At 44.9% G+C, this 27,092-nt stretch overlaps 12 protein-coding genes across 12 annotated transcripts; all 12 read left to right on the forward strand.

The window, feature by feature from the left end:
- Window positions 1–13: 13 nt before the first annotated feature.
- On the forward strand, window positions 14–543 carry TbgDal_VII6830 (T. brucei spp.-specific protein; the record flags this gene model as incomplete). Its single annotated transcript, XM_011776770.1, is given in 2 exon segments — window positions 14–58; window positions 61–543. Coding segments are annotated over 2 exon segments (528 nt in total).
- Window positions 544–1,574: 1,031 nt separating this feature from the next.
- TbgDal_VII6840 (hypothetical protein, conserved) lies at window positions 1,575–2,201 on the forward strand (the record flags this gene model as incomplete). The annotated part of the gene is made up of 1 exon (XM_011776771.1): window positions 1,575–2,201. One exon carries the CDS (start codon window positions 1,575–1,577, stop codon window positions 2,199–2,201), a length of 627 nt encoding a protein of 208 aa, XP_011775073.1.
- Window positions 2,202–2,509: 308 nt separating this feature from the next.
- Window positions 2,510–3,769, forward strand: TbgDal_VII6850 (cis-prenyltransferase-like protein, putative; the record flags this gene model as incomplete). Its single annotated transcript, XM_011776772.1, has 1 exon — window positions 2,510–3,769. One exon carries the CDS (start codon window positions 2,510–2,512, stop codon window positions 3,767–3,769), a length of 1,260 nt encoding a protein of 419 aa, XP_011775074.1.
- Window positions 3,770–4,092: 323 nt separating this feature from the next.
- Window positions 4,093–6,324, forward strand: TbgDal_VII6860 (hypothetical protein, conserved; the record flags this gene model as incomplete). The annotated part of the gene is made up of 1 exon (XM_011776773.1): window positions 4,093–6,324. One exon carries the CDS (start codon window positions 4,093–4,095, stop codon window positions 6,322–6,324), a length of 2,232 nt encoding a protein of 743 aa, XP_011775075.1.
- Window positions 6,325–6,696: 372 nt separating this feature from the next.
- Window positions 6,697–7,047, forward strand: TbgDal_VII6870 (microtubule-associated protein 1A/1B, light chain 3, putative; the record flags this gene model as incomplete). The annotated part of the gene is made up of 1 exon (XM_011776774.1): window positions 6,697–7,047. One exon carries the CDS (start codon window positions 6,697–6,699, stop codon window positions 7,045–7,047), a length of 351 nt encoding a protein of 116 aa, XP_011775076.1.
- Window positions 7,048–7,719: 672 nt separating this feature from the next.
- TbgDal_VII6880 (hypothetical protein, unlikely) lies at window positions 7,720–8,100 on the forward strand (the record flags this gene model as incomplete). The annotated part of the gene is made up of 1 exon (XM_011776775.1): window positions 7,720–8,100. One exon carries the CDS (start codon window positions 7,720–7,722, stop codon window positions 8,098–8,100), a length of 381 nt encoding a protein of 126 aa, XP_011775077.1.
- A 231-nt stretch (window positions 8,101–8,331) lies between these two features.
- Window positions 8,332–8,694, forward strand: TbgDal_VII6890 (microtubule-associated protein 1A/1B, light chain 3, putative; the record flags this gene model as incomplete). Its single annotated transcript, XM_011776776.1, has 1 exon — window positions 8,332–8,694. The coding sequence occupies one exon, from the start codon at window positions 8,332–8,334 to the stop codon at window positions 8,692–8,694; it is 363 nt and encodes a 120-aa protein (XP_011775078.1).
- A 1,189-nt stretch (window positions 8,695–9,883) lies between these two features.
- Window positions 9,884–11,008, forward strand: TbgDal_VII6900 (mercaptopyruvate sulfurtransferase, putative; the record flags this gene model as incomplete). The annotated part of the gene is made up of 1 exon (XM_011776777.1): window positions 9,884–11,008. The coding sequence occupies one exon, from the start codon at window positions 9,884–9,886 to the stop codon at window positions 11,006–11,008; it is 1,125 nt and encodes a 374-aa protein (XP_011775079.1).
- Window positions 11,009–11,590: 582 nt separating this feature from the next.
- Window positions 11,591–13,381, forward strand: TbgDal_VII6910 (hypothetical protein, conserved; the record flags this gene model as incomplete). The annotated part of the gene is made up of 1 exon (XM_011776778.1): window positions 11,591–13,381. One exon carries the CDS (start codon window positions 11,591–11,593, stop codon window positions 13,379–13,381), a length of 1,791 nt encoding a protein of 596 aa, XP_011775080.1.
- Window positions 13,382–14,347: 966 nt separating this feature from the next.
- On the forward strand, window positions 14,348–16,165 carry TbgDal_VII6920 (hypothetical protein, conserved; the record flags this gene model as incomplete). Its single annotated transcript, XM_011776779.1, has 1 exon — window positions 14,348–16,165. The coding sequence occupies one exon, from the start codon at window positions 14,348–14,350 to the stop codon at window positions 16,163–16,165; it is 1,818 nt and encodes a 605-aa protein (XP_011775081.1).
- Window positions 16,166–20,831: 4,666 nt separating this feature from the next.
- On the forward strand, window positions 20,832–22,478 carry TbgDal_VII6930 (hypothetical protein, conserved; the record flags this gene model as incomplete). The annotated part of the gene is made up of 1 exon (XM_011776780.1): window positions 20,832–22,478. The coding sequence occupies one exon, from the start codon at window positions 20,832–20,834 to the stop codon at window positions 22,476–22,478; it is 1,647 nt and encodes a 548-aa protein (XP_011775082.1).
- Window positions 22,479–24,010: 1,532 nt separating this feature from the next.
- On the forward strand, window positions 24,011–25,807 carry TbgDal_VII6940 (hypothetical protein, conserved; the record flags this gene model as incomplete). Its single annotated transcript, XM_011776781.1, has 1 exon — window positions 24,011–25,807. One exon carries the CDS (start codon window positions 24,011–24,013, stop codon window positions 25,805–25,807), a length of 1,797 nt encoding a protein of 598 aa, XP_011775083.1.
- Window positions 25,808–27,092: the final 1,285 nt, after the last annotated feature.

Consider the following 27,092-nt stretch of genomic DNA (forward strand, 5'->3'; position numbering starts at 1 on the left):
GGCGGTGGGACCGATGGAGAGACCCGCGGATAAGCCGCAGTCTTTTTTGTTTTTTTTTTCGTATGTGCTCATTTGATCCTTCTCAAAAACCATAGAGTAAGGGAAACTTCAAAAAAGAAAAATAGCAGTAACCCGAACAGGCGCTTTATCAACGGTCCCCACGTCCTCTTGTTTTCTTCCCCGTATTATAATTTCCTGTGTTGTCGTTGTTGCTGTTTTTTTCTTTACGCCTTAGGAAAGAGAGTTATTTCAGGGATTGTTTGTGTTTTCTTTTGTTTATTTGCTGTTTCATTTTTTTTTTCTCACATCAACACGAACCTCCTTGTCATTCTTTGTGCGTGTTTCGTTGGTCTCAGTCACATTCACGCAAGAAAAGGAGATATTATTTTCCTCAATTTAAAATATGGTTGTTTTATAGTCGTGTTCTTCTTCAATCACATGCTTACTCCACACAGAAGGCATGTGTTACCTCTTTATTTACTTTCCATTTTTTTTTCTTTTTTAAAAAACCATGCAAAATATTTACTTACGATGTTTGTTTGAAAATTGAAGTGAAAAAAAAACAGGTGTTGTTTTCGTTGGTGGAGTTTGACTTCTGGCGATGCGTTCTCCCTTCCTTCACTATCGTTTTCGTTTTCGTCGCTGGATTGCGGGAAAATGTGAGAGGAATTAAAAAAAACAAAGAGCGAAATCCAACAGAACAAGATAATGCATTAGGTAACTTTTAACGTAGTTCTTTGTTTGTTTGTTTGTTTGTTTGTTTGTTTGTTTTTTTTGTGTGTGTAACGGTAAAGTTGTGTGAGCGGGAACACAAAAATATCTGTAATAATTGCTATTACTATTATTGAAGGGAATTTTAAAGGGATGAAAAATAGTTGGAAATGAAGTTCTTCTTTTTCGTGTCAAAGGGAGGGAAAAGGAAAAGCAAGCTTTACTTGATAGTAGCGTCAAGTTGTTGTTTTTTTTTTTTAGTCTGTAAAGAACATAGCCCGTGGTGTCACATTTTCTCTTTTCCTGTTGAGACTGCGAACCGGTTGCGAGTCATAATTCACAGATGAAAAAAGGGGGAAAATACTTCTCCCTTTTTTCATATATTTTTTTAATTCTCCTCATTTGTGTTCTTTTCTTTCCCTGCTATGCATGCATGCAAGAAAAAAAAATGTGGCTGCTGCGCATTCCAGTGGTGGCACCTTTTGATCCCTTCTCTTTTGACTCATAACTAAGCGTTTTTTGTATTTATTTTTCTTTCTTTTTATTCAAAGTAAAGCTGATATGCTCTGCATGTAGACGACTTTACTGTGGAACCATTTGTGGGTGTCGGTATGCGGAGAGGACCTCCATTTCAGGTAAATATGGTATTGCGCTAAATCTTTGTTGTTGTTGTTCTTGTTTATTTGAGCTCCATCCACCTCCATGTCTTTTTTTTTAATTTTCATTTTTCTTGCAAACATTTATTTATTTACTTAATTATTTTACTCAGCATGTATTTAAGCGATAGCGTAGCGGCAAGTGGAACTTATCCACCAATCACAATCACGCTCTCGTAAATTTCGTGTATTAGACAAACTACGCTGATGAAACGATGGGATGAAAAGTTAACGTTGGCTTTGCGACGCGGCAGCGGAAGTGATGACGTCACACCCAACACTGTTTCTGAGGCGCTTCGCAACCTGGAAGAAACGATGGAGAGCATTAAGAGACGATTGTCCCAACTGGAAAAGTGTGTTGAGCGGCAGCGTGTGGCCATAAATGAGGTGCGCACAAACACTTCGCCGTTTGATGACCTGCTCACAAAAACAAATGGAGATATTCAGTCTATTCAACAGCAACTCGAGTATGTTGTTATTAGTTTGGAGCGAGAGCGGGGAATTGTAACCGACCATACGGAGCAGCTACGATTATTTGTTCGGGAATCCACGCGTCGTGATGGAGGTCGATCTGGTCTGTCCGATAGCGATCCATCTTTTCTATTCCTACTTGCCACATGGCTCTATCGACCGGTCGTAGATTTTGCAAATGGATGTTATGTTCTCCTTTCGCCACTGATTGGAACCCTTCAATCCTTGTCACTTTTTAACCCCGACGTGCAGGTGCGCCAAACGGAAAGTGGTGTGTACCTCAACAACGCCCAACCCAGTGAAGATCTGCTGTCGCGACTCCAAAAGGGACAGTTGGATCCCGTTCTCACATCAAAGACTTGAACGTTTCTTGTTGTTGTTTTTACTGCCGAACATCTGAACGTTAATCGTGTTTTCACCCACTCAGTGCGGGCGTATTGACCCGGATTCTCTATGTTGCGTTGCCTGAAGTTGTCAGCATGAAAGTTGTTCATTCCCTAGAGTTACTTTACTGTTGCATTTGCTTCATCTACCTCCTTATTTCGTATTTCTTTCTCTTTTTTCTCCTCTTTCTTTTTTTTTTCGACGATTCAACCTCTGTTTTATTGTTGCTCGTTTGTTTGTTTTGACTTTTTTAAAAAAAAAAATTATATATATATATATATAGTAAAATGCAGCCTGTGCTGGTTGCCAACAGTGAAGATGCCCTGTCATGGATTTTAATCGATAGCAGGGGCCATGGGTTGGCGAAGAGCCACCTTCCCATACGTGGCAACGTCACTGCAATTACCGAAGGATTTGAGGTCATTACTCTCCTGTTCTGGACCATCTTTTTCTTCAGTTGTTTACTATGTTTGAGCGTACCTCTTTTTTACGGGACGCTTTCCGGGGTAATCCACCACTGTAACGTTGGCTTTCAGTTACTTTCTGCTCTCACAACGAGTAATGAGCAACACTCAAATCAAAAAGGAGGTGTAAAGAAGGACAGGTTTAATATCACTACAGCTGGTAATGGCGATAACAGAAGTGGCCAAGTGCACCAACGGAGTAGTCGCGCTGCAACCACTCCGCATGATCACAATGTAAAACACCTTGCCGTTATTATGGACGGAAACCGAAGGTACGGGCAGAGGCACTCTGTTGAAACCGTATGTGTGAAAGAGTTAGAAGATGTGTGTGAGTTTATCTTCAATGAAGATATGCCGTTGTTTGGTGTAGAACCAATTTTCAAGCGACTGGCGTTTCTCCTCAAACGCACCAAGTTGGATGGGCATCGTGTGGGAGGTGAGAAATTGCTAGAGTTCGTGAAAGATTGCATTGATTTTAACATCAGTATGCTAACTGTGTATGCCTTCTCTACGGAGAACTGGTCTAGACCTGCGCTAGAGGTCAAGGTGCTCATGACATTGTTTTACTGTTATTTTGAGCGCATGCGCCAAACGGCAAGAAAACAGGGGATTTTCATACGCTTCATATCACCTGCGTTTGAAATGATCCCTTCCCGTATTCGACGTATTATGGTGGATATTGAAGAAGAAACACGACGGCATGTGCCGAGGCGTATTGTAGTTAACGTGTGTGTCAGCTACAGTGGGCGGGATGAGATCATCAACGCCTGCAACGGCCTCTTGCAGAAGAGGAACGAATATTCCCCGATTTCAACCGGGGACTTGATGAGTCAAATGCTTCGTAGCGTAACGCAGGCTGATCACGAGGAGGAAGATGCTTCTGTTCTGTTCGATGGCGGAGGTGCAGAGCCACAAATTCTACTACGAACCAGTGGAGAGCAGAGACTCAGCAACTTCCTATTGTTTGAATGTGCCTACACAGAGTTCCTCTTCGTTGACAAAACCTGGCCCGAGATAAATAGAGAGGACCTTGTTAAACTCTTACAATATCATGATAAGCGTGACAAACGCTACGGCAAATAACGTTGCCCTCTCCCCCACCCCCCCCCCGTTTAACATTGGATTACACTGTTAATATTTTTGTGACTTGTGTGGGTGACGTAAGTAGCGGTGATGCTCTCTTTTTCAATTTCGTCTCATCTCCAGCGCGTAAACTCGTCAGTTGACAAAGTGATAGCGGGAAGTTTTAGGTACGTGCAGTGCCAAACTCACGTGAGATCCGGCACTGGCACGATCCGTACATTTCGCAGTTTATTCTTGCGTGTGTATGTAAGTGCGGGTATTTCCGATTTGCCAACCCTTGTTTTTTCCTCCCTCTTGACTCGCACATTTATTAAACCCATCCTATGAGTATATATATATTTATATATTGTCCTGCATGCTTTGTCCTCTGTACAAATGTTCAAGCACTCTTTCCCCCCTCTACAACTTGTCGTTCCGCCTCATCCACATCTGCATACACTTATCGGCGTGCGGATAGCGGCAGAGGTTGTGTGCGTATCGTTAAATCATTAAGCAAAACAAAGACAACCAAGAAAAGAGACAAGGCTGTACCCGCTGTTTTCTCGTTAGATTCAATGAATGAGGATAAAAAAGCACCCTTGACCGTTGACACGGGGGCTGATTCATCGGGGAAGAAGTCCATTTTTTCAGTTCCGAACGACACACTCGTTGAGTTTGATGCGAAGAGTGATACTATTCGTGGGGAACTGGTTCAGGTGATAGCGGCCTGGCTCATTGAGCAAGGTCTGACATCATCTGCGCAGTTGTTATGTGATGAAGCCGCGGCACTCTTCCACCAGGAGCACAGCGAGCGGAAAACCCTTCGGGACGTCTCTCGGTCCGTGCAGGAAGGCAACTGGGAGGCTGCAAGTAGTAAATTGAAGAAACTTGAACCATTAATAGCACCGGAGGCTGATGTGAGTCGTGACTCGTCATCTCAAACTGCATCACTCATTCGATCACTGCCTTTCTTGCTCGCTCAACAGCAATTCTTGGAGTATGTTGACGAAGACGATGGGCAACGGGCGCATCATTTCTTTATGAGAAGAATTAAACCACTTGAGGGAACAATCAATAGGGAACATTTCCAGCAGCTAGTTTATTTGCTTACGTGCAGAAACGTTTCAGAGGCTGGAACGACCTTCCCAGTTTGGCGTGGTTGGACACCAATGAAGGGGCGCCTGCAGCTTCAATCCCTTATTGCGAACATCATTGGACACTATAATACGAGTCCGTACTGCCACCAGTATAAGTACCATGTTGATGACGAACCAAACGCCACTGTCATAAACCTGGAACAAATATTAGCGAATTCTTTATCATATGAACTTTTAAAGTCGCAACATCCCAATCTATTGGCGGGTCTTCCTGTGCACCCCGTGTACTCCATTTGGAGACCCTTGGGTGAGCAGTTGCTTCCCACAAACCTCGTCATGACGCTGGATGTCAATACATTGTGCCACAGCGCCAAACTTCACACGGGGGAAAACGTACGGCTGACGGCTTGCCAGCCCTTCCTTCAGGTGCCCGCACTCGCTGTTGGGACGGATGCGGGGGAAATCTTGTGGGTGCCTCTGAAGAACAGAAAAGAAGACACAACACTGGAATCACATGGGGCGTGTACGTCCTTGTACCGTTACAAGGCTCCCGTGAGAGGAATGACGTACCATGAGCAACAATTGCTTCTCTCATGGAGTGGATGTCAAGCTGTAGTCCTTAACGTTGTTCAACTAAAGAAGTCAAGAGGCACTGTCCCGGAACAACAGGATTATTTGGCTGACTGTGTTGCGAACACATTTACTCATGCCGCAGAGGTGCGATCGGCTTGTTTGTTCCCATGCGGTTTTATTCTCGCAACGGGTTTGTCTGACGGAACCGTCACTGAATGGAATCTCATAACAGGGGCACAGATGTCTCAGCACGCATTTAGCGCCTCATCCATCGAGTCTTTGGCGGTGAATCGCTCAGGTAGTTGTTACTTCGCCGCCTCGCGAGAGGGTCTTGTCCGCGTTGTGGATGCTTCCACGGGTGTGCTTCTCTTCACATTCGCGCTGTTGATAACCAGTGAAATATCTTCTATAGCTATTTCCCCTTCCTCCTCACTGCTGCTGGTGTGCTACAAAACTGGTACGCTTCGACTATGGGATGTGCTGACAGGCAATTCACTTGCTCAGCGACTGGAAGGCATGGAGAGCACAAAATGTCGATGCACCTGCGTCACGTTTGGTGCCAATGACTCGCATATTATAACGGGACACGACGACGGATGCCTTTATTTCTGGGACACGGGTCGTTCGCGGCTACGGCGGTGCCAAACCGCCTCATCTCCGCTATCTTCTGCCTTTGGGAGTCGGGAGGGTGCTCACGGGGAGTCACCAGTGCTTTATTCGCCGAATAATCCAAGCATGCATAACTTCCCTCCGGGTGAAGCAGTGTCGCCGCAAACGTCCCTTCGACTTCATCGAGCGCAAATAACCGATGTGAAGTTTCAGCACAACTATGTGGTGACGTGTGGGGGTGACGGTAGGATATGCATATGTGCGAGCGTCATGAAGGACATGGAAAGGAGAGTGTGATAGTTTATAATGTGGGATGGAGTATTGCTCGCATCAACGGAGGACATGGTTATTGGTAGAATGAAAAGGCAGAAAGTCTCCTATTTATACCCCCACTTTACTGTGTATGTTCTGGTGTTTGTCGTGCACGTCACCTTTCACTGCTCCGAGCAAACGAATGTATGGTTTTCAGGATGGTTACATTTTTTGGTCTCCCACATCTTCTTTTTTCTCATTTTGCTCTTATTGCTTCATTGTAGCAAAGTGGGGGAGGCAAAGGGGTAAACACCTGCCTTCATACACCGCACAATTACAGATATTACGCTAGGGTAGGGAGAAGAAGGGAAAGCTGTGGTAAGTCAAAGGAGAGCAAGGGGGGACAGGGACAAAATTATGAAGTATAACTTCAAGGATTCACATTCTCTGGTAAAGCGATTGAATGAATCCACAAAGGTGCGCAAGAGTCACCCCAACCATTTTCCCGTCATATGTGAAAAGGTGTATAACTCCGATATTGGTGAGTTAGACAGGTGTAAATTTCTCGTCCCATCTGATCTAACGGTCGGACAGTTTGTCAGCGTGCTACGCAAACGTGTGCAGCTGGAAGCCGAATCTGCACTCTTCGTTTATACCAATGACACAGTACTCCCCTCCAGTGCGCAAATGGCGGACATTTACTCCAAATATAAGGATGAAGACGGTTTCCTATACATGAAATATTCAGGTGAGGCGGCATTTGGATAATGGGGTATCGTCCGTGTGCGAGTAGTGATTGCGTTACTGCGCAAATATATGTCACACCCCACGGCGGTGGTGAGGGCACCTCGTTGGATTCTCTACCATGTTTAAGTGTTTGTCGTGTTGTGGAAGGAAGGAAGGAAGAGGTGGAGAGGGGGAAATGCGGTGATTAATGTGACGTAAGGAGGAGGTGAGGAGTTGAACTGCTCGACTCCCGAAATGAAGTTGTGCTTTTGTTTCCATTTTGTTTTTATACCATGCTTTTACCCTTTTTTTTTGTTTTTGCGTTGACAGCGGGAAAATGAACTGCGGAAAACACAAACTATATGTGTGTGGTGTATCTTTCAGTGTTTATGTGAGAAGTGTCAACACACCCGCACCCTCTTCTTTGTCACCTATAGCGGAGAGAACAAAGGAGCGTGTAGAAAAAGAAAGTGAAACACTCTTTTTGATGTAGTTTCACACCCCACCCCCTAGCCTCCATGGAGCGTCCGTGAATAACGTATACGCACGTGTATATATATATATATATATATATATACGTGCACCTGCATAGTTTTTTTTGGTGGTTTTTTTAGGAGTTGATTGCTTTGTAGTTATTTTGTTCCTCTCTCCTTTCACACGTGCGCCCTGCAACCTCTTTGAGTGTTTCACTTACTTCAGTTTCTTGCCCTAGTGATGACCGTTGTAATCGGTCTCTTTTTTTTTGTCTTATTTTCCCCTTCGGTCTTACAGTTAGACTTCTCTTGTTGTAGTCTCCATCTTCACTATTTCTCGTTTGTGCTTCTTTTACTTACTTCATTCATTTTATGTGTCACTGGAGCCCCATTGTCTGTTCAGCACAACAAACGGATGAAATTTATCTCCCCTGCTGTCGTATGGACCATCTTGTGGGGTTGCTTTTTTGCTTGTTTAGTTCTTTGTTCATATATATTTATTTGTCAACAGAGTTGCCATATAATCAATTTTGTCGAATTTACTCTTGAACGAGCTTTGTATCCCTTTGCCTCTCTCTGCTGCACTTCATTTTCAATTGTCATTGCATACCAACTAATATGAACGTTCTTTCATTCAACATTCGCTCGTTTGTTATTGTTGTTGTTTTCTTTTTTGCCTAACTTCGCTTCGCTTGTGCCGGCTGGTGTGATAACACACACTGCAATAATACCAATTAGGACCAGCGCTAGAAAACAAATTTTATTAGTAAACAGTAAGCAACCCGCTACAGCCTGAATTGATATTCACCACTGGTACATATAAAAAGAAAGCACAGAAGAATTAGTGTACATAATGAGTAAAAAAGATAGCAAGTACAAAATGAGCCACACCTTTGAGAGCCGACAGTCGGATGCCGCAAAGGTGCGTGAGAGGCATCCGGATCGTTTGCCCATCATATGTGAAAAGGTGTATAACTCCGATATTGGTGAGTTAGACAGGTGTAAATTTCTCGTCCCATCTGATCTAACGGTCGGACAGTTTGTCAGCGTGCTACGCAAACGTGTGCAGCTGGAAGCCGAATCTGCACTCTTCGTTTATACCAATGACACAGTACTCCCCTCCAGTGCGCAAATGGCGGACATTTACTCCAAATATAAGGATGAAGACGGTTTCCTATACATGAAATATTCAGGTGAGGCGACATTTGGATGCTAATTTTCTTCAGTGTTAGTAAACCATTAGTTGCTTTGATGCGCAATAAAACATTTGAGTGCCTCTCCTTATATTCTGTTGCCTGCGCCTCATCTATTCGTTGTTGGGTGGAAAGGGAGTTCTGTGTTTCCGTGCATGTGATGCGAAAAGCACGGTAGGGGGGAAATGCATCGTATGCTTCCTTCGTTGCTTGCTTTATAGTGGAATCATCTTTTTTTTTTTTTATTTGCCGATGTTTTCGTTGTCACTGCTTTTTTGTGTGCCGGCACGAATGTTCCCACAACTTCTCTACATGTTGTTCTGCAGGTAATTGAGCAGGCAAGGTGTTGCACTGAGAGTTGAGAGCAAGTGACTTGTTATGAGACCTCAACAATTCCGTGATTGGAAAAGTTAGGGAAGTGAAGAGAGGAAAGGGATGAATGGTGACTGAGTCTTCTATTTCCTCATCGTATTTTCACCGACTCAACTCTGAATACGATGGATGACGTCCCTTCCAAATTTTATACGCGAAGGATAAGTCAGCCGAAGGCATCTCCTTTTTAGCGAAGTACGAGGTGAGCTGTTACCTTAAGTGTGCAACCCACTGACCCCTCCTCAAGTGATCAAACAGATAAACACATTTATTTGCGCGTGCATGTGTTTGATTGTATTTCCACCCTTAGTTTTTTATTTACTTAATTTCTTTTTTGTGTGGTGACAGTGAGGGAGACAGTTGTCCCTTGGAGGTTGACGGTCAACCACCTGCGGCGTTATTGGCCAGCTGTTTAACTGCCACAGTCGATTTCGGAAAAGGCAATTCAACACGTGCGTGTGGAGGATATGGAAGTTACGTTAAATAAAAACAAAAAAGGCAGGGCGGAGGAAAGGTAAATTAGATGCGGAAAGGGAATGTACATATGTTTTGTCCTCATCTCTTCCTGCCTGATTTGTTTACTCACACTTGATTCCTCTGCCCAGCACGTCCCTGTGTGCTGCCGTTTGGTCGCGTTCGGGTGCACACTGTGGTTTTGGTGCTGCTAACAACACAAAGCGCTTTACTCTCCAAATTGAGCAGGACTAAAGCAAACAAAAAGGGAGGAAGAAGAAGACCCTTTTAAGTGCATTTGGGTATAGATATACAAAAAAAACTTCCACTTCCTTCCACACTGCGAGCTCCATCACAACCACTGCCGGTTAGTACGCGTATATACTGATGCACGGTGACGGTTTGGGGCGTCTGCACCCCGGTAAGGTGTTCCTTACCATTGACGAGATTAAAAATGGCATATCTTCCTATCAGATCTTCGATGTCCGCTACGACCTCCGCAATAAAGAGTACGGTATCAACCAATACAACAAAGGGCATGTCGCGCGCGCCACATTTGTCGACTTGGATCGACACCTTAGCGGTCCCGTCGTGGAATGCAGCAAAGCACGGCACCCCATGCCAGACCCGCACGAGTTTGTCGAGTGGTGCAAATCCAAGGGAATTGGCCACTTCAAGCCCGTCCTTTGCTACGATGACGAATGTGGGGCGATGGGGGCGTGTCGGATGTGGTGGATGCTCAACGCCCTTGGTGTCGAGGCTTACGTAATGACATGTGGACTCAAGGCGTATGAAGCAGCAGGTCTGCCCGTCGAGTCCACACCGTATGACAAGAACCAATCGACAAGCTATTGGCCTTACGCAACAGAGTTTAAGAGGCTGTTGAAAATCAAAGACATTCCTCCCTGCGCACATATGGTCGACACACGACCCGCGCTGCGCTTCAACACGACCGTGCGACCATACGGACCCGACGATATCCCTGGTCATATCGAAGGCGCGGTCAACCTTCCGTACGATGTGAACATATTGTTAGTAAATCGGCACGAAAAACGTTTGAGACCCAATGACGAATGTCGTAGTAACACTCTTAAGCTTCTTCAAGGAATGTGGGGTGGCGGTGAGCCTAATATTTCCCACTGCGTATTTTACTGCGGTAGTGGGGTGACCGCTGCATTCAGCATTGCAGTTGCATATCACGTCGGACTCGGCGAGCCCTATCTATATGCCGGTTCGTGGTCCGAATATGCAGACACATTTAACTTTACACTGGCGCGCCGTATCATTAAAGAGCACGGCTTGCTCATAAGCATGGTCTCATCAAGTTTGCCGTATAACATGAAAGCTACTCTTAACAACGTTACCCTTGTTGTTGATGGTGTGGTTGTAAACAATCCTGATGAGGAACTGAAACAGGCGCTAGTGCACCTCCACATTGGTGAAAAAGCACATGTAACGTTCAAAAGTCAGCGACAGGCTGTCATAGAGGCTCATCCTCGCATAGACACGTAAAAAACATGGACAGTCAACATCTCCAGATGAAGAAAGTTGGGCATCCGCAGATAGTAAGGCTGTGTCACTTTGTTTTTATATTTGAAAACGGCAACAAAAAATGTGCAAACGGGGCTGCAAAGTAGTAACTACTCACAGGAAGATAGCAGCAACTCTTACACACCAAACAATTCAACGGGCAACCATTTACAAATCCTATAGCACTACTAGAAAAAAAACCCTCAGAGTCAAGAAATTTTGCCGTCCCCTCACAAAACGCCGCAAGTAATAAAGGAAAATAATTTTTTTTTTGGAAATTGTCAACCACACAAGCAACGACGGAATGATAAACAGACATTTAAGGAAGAGTTCTAAAAATTATTGTTATTTTTCAACAATAAACACGACCAAAAAAACTTAATGCTCTCATTTCTCCCTTTTTGACTTATTGAACCTTTGAACAATACCACAGACTAACAGCAATAAACAAGCACACAGTCACGTAAAGGAACCTAACATTTTAGGGAAACAAAAATTATCTGGCAGCACACTGGGTGAAACATCGGGAGGAATACAACTGAGCGTACTGTACAAAACATTGCCATGAGCGCACCCGTCGACAACGTCGTGGTGGAGCGGCTCTCTACAGCCAACCAAAAACCCATCAACGAGCCCCGCCGCTTTGCGCTGTTGGTTCTTGGAACCTTCTGCTGTATATGCACATCCTTCATGTATGCCTTCAATCTTATATCTGGAGCAATGCAAGCGCGTTACGACCTCACACAGCGAGATCTCTCCACCATCACTACTGTTGGTATCGCAGTTGGATATTTCTTGCTGCCCTACAGTTTCATCTTTGACTATCTGGGGCCGAAGCCTATCTTCGTGATCGCAATGACAGTTTTCTGCCTGGGTGCGCTTCTGTTTGCCTTGACATTCCAAGAAGTGATTGAAGGATCTGTTGTGAGACTCAGTGTCTACAATGGTTTTTTAACATTGGGATGTATGTTGTTTGACTTGGGTTCAGTGGTAACAGTACTCAGCGTGTTTCCATCCAACCGTGGTGCCGTGATGGCTATCGTGAAGACATTCACGGGTCTTGGTTCCGCAATCGTCGGCAGTATTCAGTTGGCCTTCTTCAGCAAGAGTGTTGCCAACTACTTTTTCTTCCTGATGTCGTTTTCACTGGTCGTTGGTACCCTCGCCGTCGTGTTCATGAATCTACCACCATTCCATTTGACGGGTTATCAGAAGACACACCTTGATGAAGAAGAGAAGGCACAGAGGATTGCGCGCAAGGGTGTGTACCTGAAGCAGAAGGCACCCATGTGGCGTTTCGTTCATGGTTTCGCCATTCTCGTAACCCTCATTGTGTTCCTCCCCCTGCAGGGAGCGCTCGTAGCGTATCTCAAACTCGGAAGCAACTTCAAGGTGGGGTTTGCTGTGACAGTTATTGTGTTGACCGTAATATTCCCTTTTATGGCATTCCCACTTACTACCTTCGACGGAAAACGCCCACATGACGATTCTGAGGGTGAAACGTGTTGTAGGAGAGAAGTGGCTGAGGAAGTTTCCGCGTCCGATGACACGGGTGTTGAGACTGATGTCGACTATATTGCTCCACAGTTCCAGGAAACATTTATCGAAGGATTGAAAACAGCACGGTTATGGTGCCTACTGTGGTCAATTTTCTGTTGCGTCGGTGTGCACTATGTTATCATCTACAATGCTCGTTTCATCTACACGGCACTTGCGGGTGAGGTCCCCGACGACGCGCTCAATGCCCTCCTTACTGTTCTAAATGGTGTGGGTAGTGCTGTAGGACGACTTTGTATGAGTTACTTCGAAGTCTGGTCGCAGAAGCGCCGTGCTGAAGATCGCGTCCCCATCACCTTGTCTATGTTTGTTCCTTCGGTTTGTATCATCACCATGTTGACACTCTTCCTCACTCTCCCGAAGGCTGCATTACCTTTACCGTACTTCATCGCGGCACTTTCAAATGGTTTCACAGCGGCGATTATTGCATTGGTAACACGCACAATATTCGCCAAGGATCCTGCAAAGCATTACAACTTCTGCTTTCTTGGCTCCGTGCTTTCAGCCATCTTCCTTAATCGACTACTGTACGGTGAGTGGTACACGCAACAAGCCGATAAGTTGGATCAGGATGTTTGCACCGAGCGTGTTTGTGTGGTGATGCCGCTTGCATTTATGTTAGGTCTCGCCTTCCCAGCATTTGCTACTAGCACCTACTTGCATCTGCAGTACCGAAATCTTTGCATGCTTGCGCTTGACGAGCGTCGTCGCATCCGGGAGGGCGAACGTGGACCAAAGGAACCTTCTTCCTGCCCAAAAGAACCGACGAGGGATGCCCGTGAGGCTGCTCCGCAATGAAGCTTAGGGGAGCCAGTGGAGGGCGGCTTCCTGACGTTTATTCAACATTTTGTGTATTTATATAATGTTAGCGACGAAAGGAGTAAGTAAAATGAACAGATATACTTTGATTCCTTTTTACTATACTTTTCCTTTTTTTTGCTTCTTTGTCTATACATATCGCATACCATTAGTGAGTTCCTTTATTATCGCCTCCGACAATGAAGACGGTGCGCCAACTCTGGTAAACGATAAATAAACGGTTTTAAAAAATCATCTTTACACATATTGTACGAGCAGTCCATGCATTATTATTCTTTTTTTTTGAGTTTTCTCATCAGAAGAGATCGATACAACAACACCAGTCACTATATGAACACACCAACTTATATCGTTAAATTCTTCACTTAGCTCTCGTCTATGATCGATAAAAGTTCGAATTCACTTCAAAAAATTTCCAGAATTAATATTATATTTTCTTTCCATTCTTTGCTATTTTCAGAGCGATCTCCTTACTTTCACCCACTCTTCACCCGTGGAAACACCATGTAATCCTTTTCTTCTTGCGGTGGGAGAGAGGAGAGTGCAGAACAACACAGGCACCCCAACACCGTTGATCCGTAGTGCTACCTATCTCGTCTTCATATCTTTACTGCTTGTTATAATTTTGTCTTTTTTACCTTTTTTTTTTCGGCTGCGCTGTCACGGTTTTATAAATGTCCATTGCAAAATAGTTGCTCTCAAGACACACATCAATAGCATTATATCCGCCCAACACCTCTTCTTTCATTCTCCCAAAACTTAATGCTTTCATTTCTCCCTTTTTGACTTATTGAACCTTTGAACAATACCACAGACTAACAGCAATAAACAAGCACACAGTCACGTAAAGGAACCTAACATTTTAGGGAAACAAAAATTATCTGGCAGCACACTGGGCGAAACATCGGGAGGAATACAACTGAGCGTACTGTACAAAACATTGCCATGAGCGCACCCGTCGACAACGTCGTGGTGGAGCGGCTCTCTACAGCCAACCAAAAACCCATCAACGAGCCCCGCCGCTTTGCGCTGTTGGTTCTTGGAACCTTCTGCTGTATATGCACATCCTTCATGTATGCCTTCAATCTTATATCTGGAGCAATGCAGGAACGTTACGACCTCACACAGCGAGATCTCTCCACCATCACTACTGTTGGCATCGCAGTTGGATATTTCTTGCTGCCCTACAGCTTCATCTTTGACTATCTGGGGCCGAAGCCTATCTTCGTGATCGCAATGACAGTTTTCTGCCTGGGTGCGCTTCTGTTTGCCTTGACATTCCAAGAAGTGATTGAAGGATCTGTTGTGAGACTCAGTGTCTACAATGGTTTTTTAACATTGGGATGTATGTTGTTTGACTTGGGTTCAGTGGTGACAGTACTCAGCGTGTTTCCATCCAACCGTGGTGCCGTGATGGCTATCGTGAAGACATTCACGGGTCTTGGTGCCGCAATCGTCGGCAGTATTCAGTTGGCCTTCTTCAGCAAGAGTGTTGCCAACTACTTTTTCTTCCTGATGTCGTTTTCACTGGTCGTTGGTACCCTCGCCGTCGTGTTCATGAATCTACCACCATTCCATTTGACGGGTTATCAGAAGACACACCTTGATGAAGAAGAGAAGGCACAGAGGCTTGCGCGCAAGGGTGTGTACCTGAAGCAGAAGGCACCCATGTGGCGTTTCATCTATGGTTTCGTCGTTCTTTTGATTCTTGTTGTCTTCCTCCCCTTGGAGGGAGCGCTCGTAGCGTATCTCAAACTCGGAAGCAACTTCAAGGTGGGGTTTGCTGTGACAGTTATTGTGTTGACCGCAATATTCCCTTTTATGGCATTCCCACTTACTACCTTCGACGGAAAACGCCCACATGACGATTCTGACAGCAAAGCCAAAGAACACGTTGAAGCGGATGATGAAGTTTCCGCGGCGGAAGATAAGGTAGTTGAGACTGATGTCGACTATATTGCTCCACAGTTCCAGGAAACATTTATCGAAGGATTGAAAACCGCACGGTTATGGTGCCTACTGTGGTCAATTTTCTGTTGCGTCGGTGTGCACTATGTTATCATCTACAATGCTCGTTTCATCTACACGGCACTTGCGGGTGAGGCCCCCGACGACGCGCTCAATGCCCTCCTTACTGTTCTCAACGGTGTGGGTAGTGCTGTAGGACGACTTTGTATGGGCTACTTCGAAGTCTGGTCGCAGAAGCGCCGTGCTGAAGATCGCGTCCCCATCACCTTGTCTATGTTTGTCCCTTCGGTTTGTATCATCACCATGTTGACACTCTTCCTCACTCTCCCGAAGGCTGCATTACCTTTACCGTACTTCATCGCAGCGTTCTCAAATGGCTTTATGGCGGCTACGATGGCACTCGTAACACGCACAATATTCGCCAAGGATCCTGCAAAGCATTACAACTTCTGCTTCCTTGGCTCCGTGCTTTCAGCCATCTTCCTTAATCGTCTACTGTACGGTGAGTGGTACACGCAACAAGCCGATAAGTTGGGTCAGGATGTTTGCACCGAGCGTGTTTGTGTGGTGATGCCGCTTGCATTTATGTTAGGTCTCGCCTTCCCAGCATTTGCTACTAGCACCTACTTGCATCTGCAGTACCGAAATCTTTGTTTGAAGGCCCTTGAGGAGCGACGGAGGATAAAGGAAGCTGAAGATAACCAAACAAATGCTGAAAATGTTTGTGCTGAACCTACCTGTGACGATAACGCTGATGCTTGTCTGGAGGAGAAAGCTGCTGATTCAAGCAAGTAACATCTTTTTTTTCTTTTCACTAACTTATGTTTTTAGCGGCACGTTACAGTGTACTAATTATCGTTTTACCCTCTTTTTTTTATTTTTTAATTTGTTAAAAAATTTTCCCTCAAAACGTCTTTTCTTTTTGTGAATTACTATTCCTTCCTTTTTTTTTTTGTTTTTGTGGGGAAGGGGGAGGAAATTGTGGTAATGTAAACTGGTATATGTGTTTAATAACTTAAATGCCTTATGATGTGCAATTTCATTAGTAGTTCCGCTGCTTTCCAGTACCGAATATATTTTATGTTACTTAGCCTTCGCTGCGATGTAACAAGTAGTGGGGTGGTTGATTACTTGGCATATATAATGCACAACATCAGGGCAGAGGCCACAGTTGTTTAGTTACACATTTTCCTACCTTCCATAATGTTGTTTTTTTTTTTAGATTGAGCGATTCTTCCCCTTAAACTAATAATGTTTTTTAATTACCTCCTTCTTCCATCTTTTTTTTATTTTTGAAGGTCAGATTCCTTTTTATTATTATTATTTCTTCTCCCCTTTTCTATGACTGTCTTTCAACCGCTTAGCACGTTGTTAGCGGAAGGACAAACGAAAACCTTAAAGGTTTTTGTTAATTTTGTCTATTTACTCTGTTTTGTATCGATTTTCTTTTGAAACGCCACTGAAAATGTGGAGCACATTTACTTTTTTTCCGGCTGTTCACACATGTACACATGCTTGGCCTTTCAAATCCACGCAAACCTTTGAACGCCTCTTTTTTTTTTTAAGTTTCTTCTTAAGAGAACGTTTTTTTTTTTTGATTATTTTTCTTTTTTAGTTTGAATACTACAAAACTTCTTGTTCCCAATGTATTGGTTAATTGCCGGTCGTGGGATTTTGGTCCTTAACACGTAGCGGATAGATGCGTCGCTCATGATTAACCTGTGCTTTACTGCTTAATTCCTTTAGTCATAGTGTAGGAAAATATACGAATAGCAAAAAAATGCAAACCACATCATGAGAGCATGGCATTCATTGTTCAATGTCTGCGGTGATGATCAAAGGTGCAGAAGCCAACTTTCGTTGCTTCGTCGGGGAACCCGTGTGCAGCGAAGGTTCCTCTTAACCGTCGGGTGCTCGGCATTTGACAGGCAGTAGCTTTATACCGCGTTCATCCCATTAATTATTCTTTTGCTTTGTTGCCTCTACAACATGCTCGCTTGGGAATCAGCCGATGCTGATGTTATTGCACACGTTTATATTTGTGTTTACGTGTATGCTCACCTGTGTACAAGAGGAAGAAGCATGTGGGCCTATCCATCACTACCAGAGCGGAAACCTGTTGCACCTAAAAGGTGATAACCCATTGAAAAAATATTGCTATGTAGGTGAAAAACAAACGGCAAAGAAAAAAAAAGGAAGGGAAAGCTAAGCAAAGCATATCCCTCACCCAGACGTCTGAGATAAACGTGAAACTGGACGAAGTGAAATAACACACAAAAGAGTAATTGAACAAATGGTTTCTTCTTTGTCCCCAAATGCCACTCAGAGGGAAGATGGTACGACCCAACGCTACGAAGCACCAAAGCCCTACTTGTAAGGTAGCGAAGGGAGACGAGGAAAGGGGCTAACGCTGAGGCGGGAAATTTTAGCGGAGGCAGCGGGAGGAACGTTGGGATTTACAGGGCACAAGTGACGTCATCATTCTCTGGCAAGTTTTTGTGGCAAAACAGCGAATGCTCCGGGTGGGAATGAAGTGCTTTTAGAGTGCCCTATACCTTTTTAACGTGCTTTTCTTTCTTTCTGACTTTCGTTTGCTTCGCGGCGGCAATGTACGTGCTCACTTTGGTAGTATTTCCAATACCATTGGTAACACTATTTACTGGGGAAAAACGTTAAAACTCTGTATGCGATGTGTTGACGGCGATTAGTGGTGTTGGAGCGAGGAGGTCTCGTTTTCTCAATAGTCCACGATGGGTGTGTGGGTGTGTCGGAAGGGCGGGAAAATTTCGCGTAGTAATTCCTACATATTTGTCGTGAGCAATTCACCAACGCAGCAAGATGAGGGAACCGCGCATTGGGGAAACAGGGGGTTACATTTCGCAGAAGCGCTTAATAGACATGCACAAATAACACATGTTTGTTGGATGTTTGATCATGCACATGTAGTGGAGAAAGTAGACGCACACCCTTCCGCGCACCAAGCTAGGAGAGATCAAGGATTCCATTCTTAAAAGCGATGATGCTTGGTGTAAAGCATATTTCTTGATGTGACATAACTTTCGAGTGAACTACGTATTGGTTAGGGAGGGTTTCCCCTTGAATGCAAGGCGAAATTTAGGTGGTTACAATTGAATGTATTTTTACTTTTTTTTTTCCAATGGCGTGCCTCCCAGCCAACGCTATTGGTGAACGCTCTTCAGATGTGAATACGTGAGCGCACCTACAGTGCGAGTTCTTTCACCCATCAGCACGGGTATGTTCCTACTCCGAGGTCAGTCCAGCTTGGCACCTCGGTGCATCGGGAGGCCCGCTGTGAGGTAGAGTCACCTCATTTTTTTTCCTTGTGTCAGTTAAAAAGCCGCTTCGCTGTATCAATGGTAAAGCTCTGTGTGACGACGACACTGCGGCAGGAGGTGAAGCTTGGGCTCAAAGTGTCCAATTTGTGTGTTGAGGTGCCCCATCAACCTGAAAATCTGTGCGCACGTTGGGTGCCACTCTGGTGATTTGGTGCGCGTGTCCCCAAGCGTAATCAGCGATCCACTTGGCGGTGCCGCCCTCTCCTGCGATCAAACGGCTGCGTCTGGCGCCAATGCGGCTGACGTTGTGCCAACTCCCATGGTAATAGGCCCTGGTAGGAAGGGTCTACCAGCCTTTGGATTTGGTGGTGAAACTGCGGTCCGTCCACTGTTTTATGTTTTCCGCTGCAATCGTATCAGTGTTTAATGAGAAGTATGAAGGGGCTTTCTGTTTCGTTGCTTGCGTCTTATTCACGCTCATCTTGTCTTTTTGCCGAACAAGTCGGTGTTTGAGGTACCTCATCCTACTACGAACGGCCGGGTCCCTCTACGTTCGGAACTGAAGATACACGATATCCACTTTATGTCGCTCTCATCACCAACGTGATGGGTAATGCTGTGCGCGTTGAAGGGAGAATGCCTTCAAGTTAACATGAGGGTGTTGCCACCCTGCCTGCAATGATACACCCCTGGGCTCCTTCAACTCATCACCACAAAAAGGACTGCGAATTCATAACCCCGGAAGGTCTCCCTCAATATCTCTTGGACAATTCAGCACCTCTCCGTTTACATACTTCAGACGTGTCCCTCTGATGTTCGGCGATGTGATAAGTCATTCCTTGCAACTGCAAGACTTATTGCGTCTCTATGCGGGCATAGCTCCAGTTTATTAGGGAGGGGGAATCAGGTGCGAGTCCAGGTTCGTCACCTCGCTGTGAAGCACGTTGTAAATGCCACGATGCTCGGTTGTAGAAACCGCTGCGTAACTTTGCGCTCATGTGTCCTGCCGGGTCGCGTCACGTGGCAGTGATTCTCAGCGTCAAAGGGGTCCCCGACGGTATTACAAGCTTGAACCGTGCTGTTTTCAGTTGCGCAACCATGGCCATCATATCAGTGAACCGTAGCCTCCCCGAAGGAATCGTAGGGAAGCGACTGGGGGCGTGCGAGCACTCACCAACGACTAATGTTTAGTTTCCTTCCACCCAATTATGTGCCGCACTGCGTAGAGGATGTCTTTGCGCCCTGTGGGGAAATCGGAGCCTTCTCAGCCGAGAGATAACTGAGTGCAGATGTAAACTACCACAGCCACTCAACAGCCACTGCCAAGTGAAACGGTTTACGTCATACCGTTTTCACTGCATCCGTATTTTACTCGTCTTTGAAGCCATCAGCATCAAACAACATCATAAATACAGTAGTGTGCCACAAACTCCGAGTTATGCTTACTCTAACCGTAGAAGCAGAAAGGGTATGACAACAAAGGAGTCATTAACCCCTCAAACCACGTAGAATACATAACAGTCCCCCTCTCCACCCCTACGCCAGGAAAGCACATTTCACATAATGTCGGAGAGACTAATGTGACTACAATGCGCGCACAGCACCTTTATTACCAAAAAGAAATGGACAAGCGAAGCAAAAAAAAAAAAGAGACATTTGATCAACGCGCAAAAAATGAGGGATTGAACCTTCCAAATGGAAAGCACCTCCCGTCTTTTTCATGAAAAACAGCAAGCAAGATGTATTCTCCCAGACAACAATAGAGCTATGATTAACTTCTCATCACCTAGTTTCGTTCTCCCAAAACTTAATGCTCTCATTTCTCCCCTTTTCGACTTATTGAACCTTTGAACAATACCACAGACTACTCCCCTTTTCGACTTATTGAACCTTTGAACAATACCACAGACTAACAGCAATAAGCAAGCACGCAGTCACGTAAAGGAACCTAACATTTTAGGGAAACAAAAATTATCTGGCAGCACACTGGGCGAAACATCGGGAGGAATACAACTGAGCGTACTGTACAAAACATTGCCATGAGCGCACCCGTCGACAACGTCGTGGTGGAGCGGCTCTCTACAGCCAACCAAAAACCCATCAACGAGCCCCGCCGCTTTGCGCTGTTGGTTCTCGGAACATGTTGCTCAATCTGTACATCCTTCATGTATGCTTTCAATCTTATATCTGGAACAATGCAAGCACGCTACAGGTTTTCCGTAAAAGATATAATGAATGTCAATGCGGTAGGGCTTGCAGTTGGATATTTCATGCTGCCTTATGGTTTCATCTATGACTATCTGGGGCCGAGACCCATATTTATGCTCTCACTAACGGTGCTGTGTCTCGGTGCGTTGCTGTTTGCCTTGACATTACGAGGTGACATCGAAGGAACTGTTGTGAGACTCAGTGTCTACAATGGTCTCATGACATTGGGATGTATGTTGTTTGACTTAGGCGGTGTGGTGACAGTACTCAGCGTGTTTCCATCCAACCGTGGTGCCATTGTGGCTATCATGAAGAGCTTTGTGGGTCTTGGTGCTGCGATCCTAGGCAGTATTCAGTTGGCCTTCTTCAGTGACAGGCCAGATATATATTTCTTTTCTATCATGTCGTTTGCCCTAACGGTTGGTATCCTCGGCATTGTATTCATGCGTCTGCCACCATTCCATTTGACGGGCTATCAGGAAAAGCACCTTGATGAAGAAGAGAAGGCACAGAGGCTTGCGCGCAAGGGTGTGTACCTGAAGCAGAAGGCACCCATGTGGCGTTTCATCTATGGTTTCGTCCTTCTTTTGATTCTTGTTGTGTTCCTCCCCCTGCAGGGAGCGCTCGTAGCGTATCTCAAACTCGGAAGCAACTTCAAGGTGGGGTTTGCTGTGACAGTTATTGTGTTGACCGTAATATTCCCTTTTATGGCATTCCCACTTACTACCTTCGACGGAAAACGCCCACATGACGATTCTGATGGTGAGGTGGATGATAAAGAGGAAATGAGTGAAGAGCCCTTCCCTGTGGAAGATAAGGTAGTTGAGACTGATGTCGACTATATTGCTCCACAGTTCCAGGAAACATTTATTGAAGGATTGAAAACCGCACGGTTATGGTGCCTACTCTCGTCAGTCTTTTGTTGCGTTGGTGGCAGCTTCGTCGTTGTGTTTAACTCTCGTTTCCTGTACACGGCACTCGCGGGCGAGCCTCCGAGTACTAATGTTGGTATTCTTCTTTCCGTGTTGGGCGCCTTGGGTAGTGCTGTAGGCAGGCTGTTAACGAGCGGTGTAGAAATCTGGTCGCAGAAGCGCCGTGCTGAAGATCGCGTCCCCATCACCATCGCGCTGTTTATCCCTTCGGTTTGTATCATCACCATGTTGACACTCTTCCTCACTCTCCCGAAGGCTGCATTACCTTTGCCACATTTTTTGGCGGCAGTGGCAGATGGTTTTATGGCTACAACAACACCTCTCGTCGCCCGCACAATATTCGCCAAGGATCCTGCAAAGCATTACAACTTCTGCTTCCTTGGCTCCGTGCTTTCAGCCATCTTCCTTAATCGTCTACTGTACGGTGAGTGGTACACGCAACAAGCCGATAAGTTGGGTCAGGATGTTTGCACCGAGCGTGTTTGTGTGGTGATGCCGCTTGCATTCTTACTTGGTTTATCTTTCTTGGCATTCATCACCAGCACCTACGTGCATCTGCAGTACCGAAATCTTTGTTTGAAAGCTCTTGAAGAACGTCAGCGTGTTAAGGAACAGCATCGTGCATCAAAGGATGATTCTCGTGTTTCTACGGAACCGATAGGTGTAATTTAAGGCTGTTGAATATTTTGAATGTGTTATTTCTGACGGTTTAACTTTACTTCGTAGCAGTGAGGTTTCCTATTTTATTTTATTTTGTTTCCTCGTTTGCGATAATGCTGCACGCTTCGTTACAGGGCGGGCATGTATGTCCTCCATTTTCAAATTTTTTAGTGTAAGAGCTGAAGTATTTTTTTTTCTTTTTAATACATTTATCTATTAAGTGGATAAACCCATCACATTTGTTTTGGTTGTGTTAAATCACCTGTTATTATCAGGACTAAATAGTGTGAAACAATCATATAATACTACAATGCAATATAAGAGTGATGCGTTCCATTTGTTTTTAGATATAAACATGTAACCTTGACACGTTTAAGACCGCAAAATACGCGGCCTAATAATAATCGTACCATTAATGTACTATTGGTGAAGACACTGAACGTCATTAGCATTCGATATAATTTACAACACCAAAAAAACACAGAACACTTTTAAGGTAAACCTCACCCTCGAACCGCCTTAGCGTTTTCATTTTTGCATATGGGTTTACCCAGCGTGAGATGTCCAGCAGCAGGCAGGCACATACACACGCAGCAAATAGTGGTTTCACTGCTGTTTATCTTCTGTTGGGTTTAAAAAACTCGCAATCTGAGCACCTTTCTGTTCGAGGGCTGACGATATTACTCCCCCGCTTCGGAGCTAAGGTTTCTTTGGCAGGTTGTCTTTCGCCCGCCCTCCTAAATTGTGTTGTCTTTTTGGGAAAACGGCAATAACTTTCAGATACCTTTATTACTTATTTGTGTGTGACCCTCCCTGCCTCGTTGTGTGCGCAGGTGGGATGCCACCACTCGTCACTTCCGACTTAACTCCTCTGCATAATACAGAAAAAGCTATTGATCTTTCCTTACATTTTCTCGTGTTGGAAGGTTTGTTGCGCGGTTGGTCAAGCATACATATATACGGATGGACGATGGTAAGGGAACAAATACCCGGTGACCTTTCATTATACTCAGTATATAAAGAATGTTTTCTTATGGCCAACTAGCTATCAGCTGATGGGAACCATTCCAGTTTGTATAGTTGTGCGAACAATAAATAGATGCTACAGTAGTAGTCTTCAACATAACTATGGCATATTTAGTAACACATCATAGCTACGTAAGGCAGTGTGAAACTTTAAATACTTGGAGGCCTATTGGAGGTTGTAACAAGAAACAACATCGCCTATGATATGTGTACCTCCACAAATGACGGTAAATACCTACTTAAAAGGCTGTTCTGTGGAATCATCGGACCAAACATCGAGATGGAGTTATTCACTAAACACGGAAAAAAGCGATCATCTTACCTTTATACACATCACTCTGGTAGCTACTCCCATTATTACTTATTTTCATTTGCAACCTACGTTATTATCCCCTCACATCCTCAAAGCTTTCAAATACATAAGATAAACACATTTATAAGAGCAACCACCATCACCACAGCACACTGGGTGAAACATCGGGAGGAATACAACTGAGCGTACTGTACAAAACATTGCCATGAGCGCACCCGTCGACAACGTCGTGGTGGAGCGGCTCTCTACAGCCAACCAAAAACCGGTCAGTGAGCCCCGCCGTTTCCTCATGCTCGTCATTGGAGTCTCATGTTCCATGTGCACATCCTTCATGTATGCCTTCAATCTTATATCTGGAGCAATGCAGGAACGTTACGACCTCACACAGCGAGATCTCTCCACCATCACTACTGTTGGCATCTGTGTCGGATATTTCATGCTGCCTTATGGTTTCATCTATGACTATCTGGGGCCGAGACCTGTATTTGTAATATCAATGACAGTTTTCTGCCTGGGTACGTTGCTTCTCGCACTGACATTCCAAGAAGTGATTGAAGGATCTGTTGTGAGACTCAGTGTCTACAACGCCCTCATGATGCTCGGCTGCACACTCTTTGATTTGGGTGCCCTTGTGACAGTACTCAGCGTGTTTCCATCCAACCGTGGCATTGTTGTGGCTACTATGAAGACTACCACCGGACTTGGTTCCGCAATCCTCGGTAGCATTCGCCTTGCATTCTTCAGCGGCAACACCTCTGCTTATTTCTACTTCCTCATGTCGTGGGCCCTGGCCGCTGGCATCTTGGCTCTTACGTTCGTCCGGCTACCGCCATTCCATTTGACGGGCTATCAGGAAAAGCACCTTGATGAAGAAGAGAAGGCACAGCTTCGCATGACCAAGACCGTGTACCTGAAGCAGAAGGCACCCATGTGGCGTTTCGTTCATGGTTTCGCCATTCTCGTAACCCTCATTGTGTTCCTCCCCCTGCAGGGATCTCTTGTAGCGTATCTCAAACTCGGAAGCAACTTCAAGGTGGGGTTTGCACTCGTTGTTATCGCGTTGATCGTAATATTCCCTTTTATGGCATTCCCACTTACTACCTTCGACGGCAAACGCCCACATGACGATTCTGACAGCAAAGCCAAAGAACACGTTGGAGCAGGTGATGAAGTTTCCGCGGCGGAAGATAAGGTAGTTGAGACTGATGTCGACTATATTGCTCCACAGTTCCAGGAAACATTTATCGCAGGATTGAAAACCGCACGGTTATGGTGCCTACTGTGGTCAGCTTTCTGTTGTCTTGGAGCCAATTATGTCATAATTTACAATGCCCGTTTTTTTTACACGGCACTTGCGGGTGAGGCCCCTGAAGACGCGCTAAACACCCTCCTTACTGTTCTAAATGGTGCCGGTAGTGCCGTAGGACGACTTTGTATGGGCTACTTCGAAATCTGGTCGCAGAAGCGGCCTGCTGCTGACCGTATTCCGATCACCGCCGCTCTTTACGTTCCTTCGGTTTGTATCATCACCATGTTGACACTCTTCCTCACTCTCCCGAAGGCTGCATTACCTTTACCATACTTCATCGTGGCGTTCTCAAATGGTTTCACAGCGGCTACGATGGCACTCGTAACACGCACAATATTCGCCAAGGATCCTGCAAAGCATTACAACTTCTGCTTTATAGGTTCTATCATGTCAGCCATCTTCCTTAATCGACTACTGTACGGTGAGTGGTACACGCAACAAGCCGATAAGTTGGGTCAGGATGTTTGCACCGAGCGTGTTTGTGTGGTGATGCCGCTTGCATTTATGTTAGGTCTCGCCTTTCTTGGTTTTCTTACCACAACGTACTTGCATCTGCAGTACCGCCGCCTTTGCAAGCTTGCGCTTGCGGAACGTCAGCGCATCCGGGAGGAGGAGCGTGTGGTAAATGAGTTGCCTTCTAACCCTACAGAGCCGACGGGGAATGCCGGTGAACCTGTGCATCAACTCAAGTGAGTATGGAAGTTACTCGATTTTAAGCTGTGAGGTAATTAAAAAAAACGTGTTTATTTGTTATTTTTTTTTTTGCGTGTACAAAACGCCTTTAGTGTCTTGTAATATCTTGTATCTCTTAATTATGCTAATATACTAAAAACCGTATTTCTTGTTCTTACCCACTGCGGGAAGTGGACACTTGGATTAACAGTATCATAAGACAGAACTCTCTTTTTGATCCATGGTAAACTTCCCGCTACATTCTCTCATTTTCTCCGGGTGTGTTTGTAGGGATTTTTTTACAATTCTATCCTCTATTTTTTTTTTTTAATTCGATACTGACTTTACCTTTTGTTAACAAAAATTGGTTTGTTTATTCCCTGCTTTTTTTTCGTTTCTAATGTTGTCGTAATATTTTATTTACAATTATTTCTTAATCTAATATATTTATTTTTGCATATGGGTTTACCCAGCGTGAGATGTCCAGCAGCAGGCAGGCACATACACACGCAGCAAATAGTGGTTTCACTGCTGTTTATCTTCTGTTGGGTTTAAAAAACTCGCAATCTGAGCACCTTTCTGTTCGAGGGCTGACGATATTACTCCCCCGCTTCGGAGCTAAGGTTTCTTTGGCAGGTTGTCTTTCGCCCGCCCTCCTAAATTGTGTTGTCTTTTTGGGAAAACGGCAATAACTTTCAGATACCTTTATTATTTATTTGTGTGTGACCCTCCCTGCCTCGTTGTGTGCGCAGGTGGGATGCCACCACTCGTCACTTCCGACTTAACTCCTCTGCATAATACAGAAAAAGCTATTGATCTTTCCTTACATTTTCTCGTGTTGGAAGGTTTGTTGCGCGGTTGGTCAAGCATACATATATACGGATGGACGATGGTAAGGGAACAAATACCCGGTGACCTTTCATTATACTCAGTATATAAAGAATGTTTTCTTATGGCCAACTAGCTATCAGCTGATGGGAACCATTCCAGTTTGTATAGTTGTGCGAACAATAAATAAATGCTACAGTAGTAGTCTTCAACATAACTATGGCATATTTAGTAACACATCATAGCTACGTAAGGCAGTGTGAAACTTTAAATACTTGGAGGCCTATTGGAGGTTGTAACAAGAAACAACATCGCCTATGATATGTGTACCTCCACAAATGACGGTAAATACCTACTTAAAAGGCTGTTCTGTGGAATCATCGGACCAAACATCGAGATGGAGTTATTCACTAAACACGGAAAAAAGCGATCATCTTACCTTTATACACATCACTCTGGTAGCTACTCCCATTATTAC

Source organism: Trypanosoma brucei, chromosome 7 (assembly GCF_000210295.1).
Source record: "Trypanosoma brucei gambiense DAL972 chromosome 7, complete sequence".
NCBI lineage: Eukaryota > Euglenozoa > Kinetoplastea > Trypanosomatida > Trypanosomatidae > Trypanosoma > Trypanosoma brucei.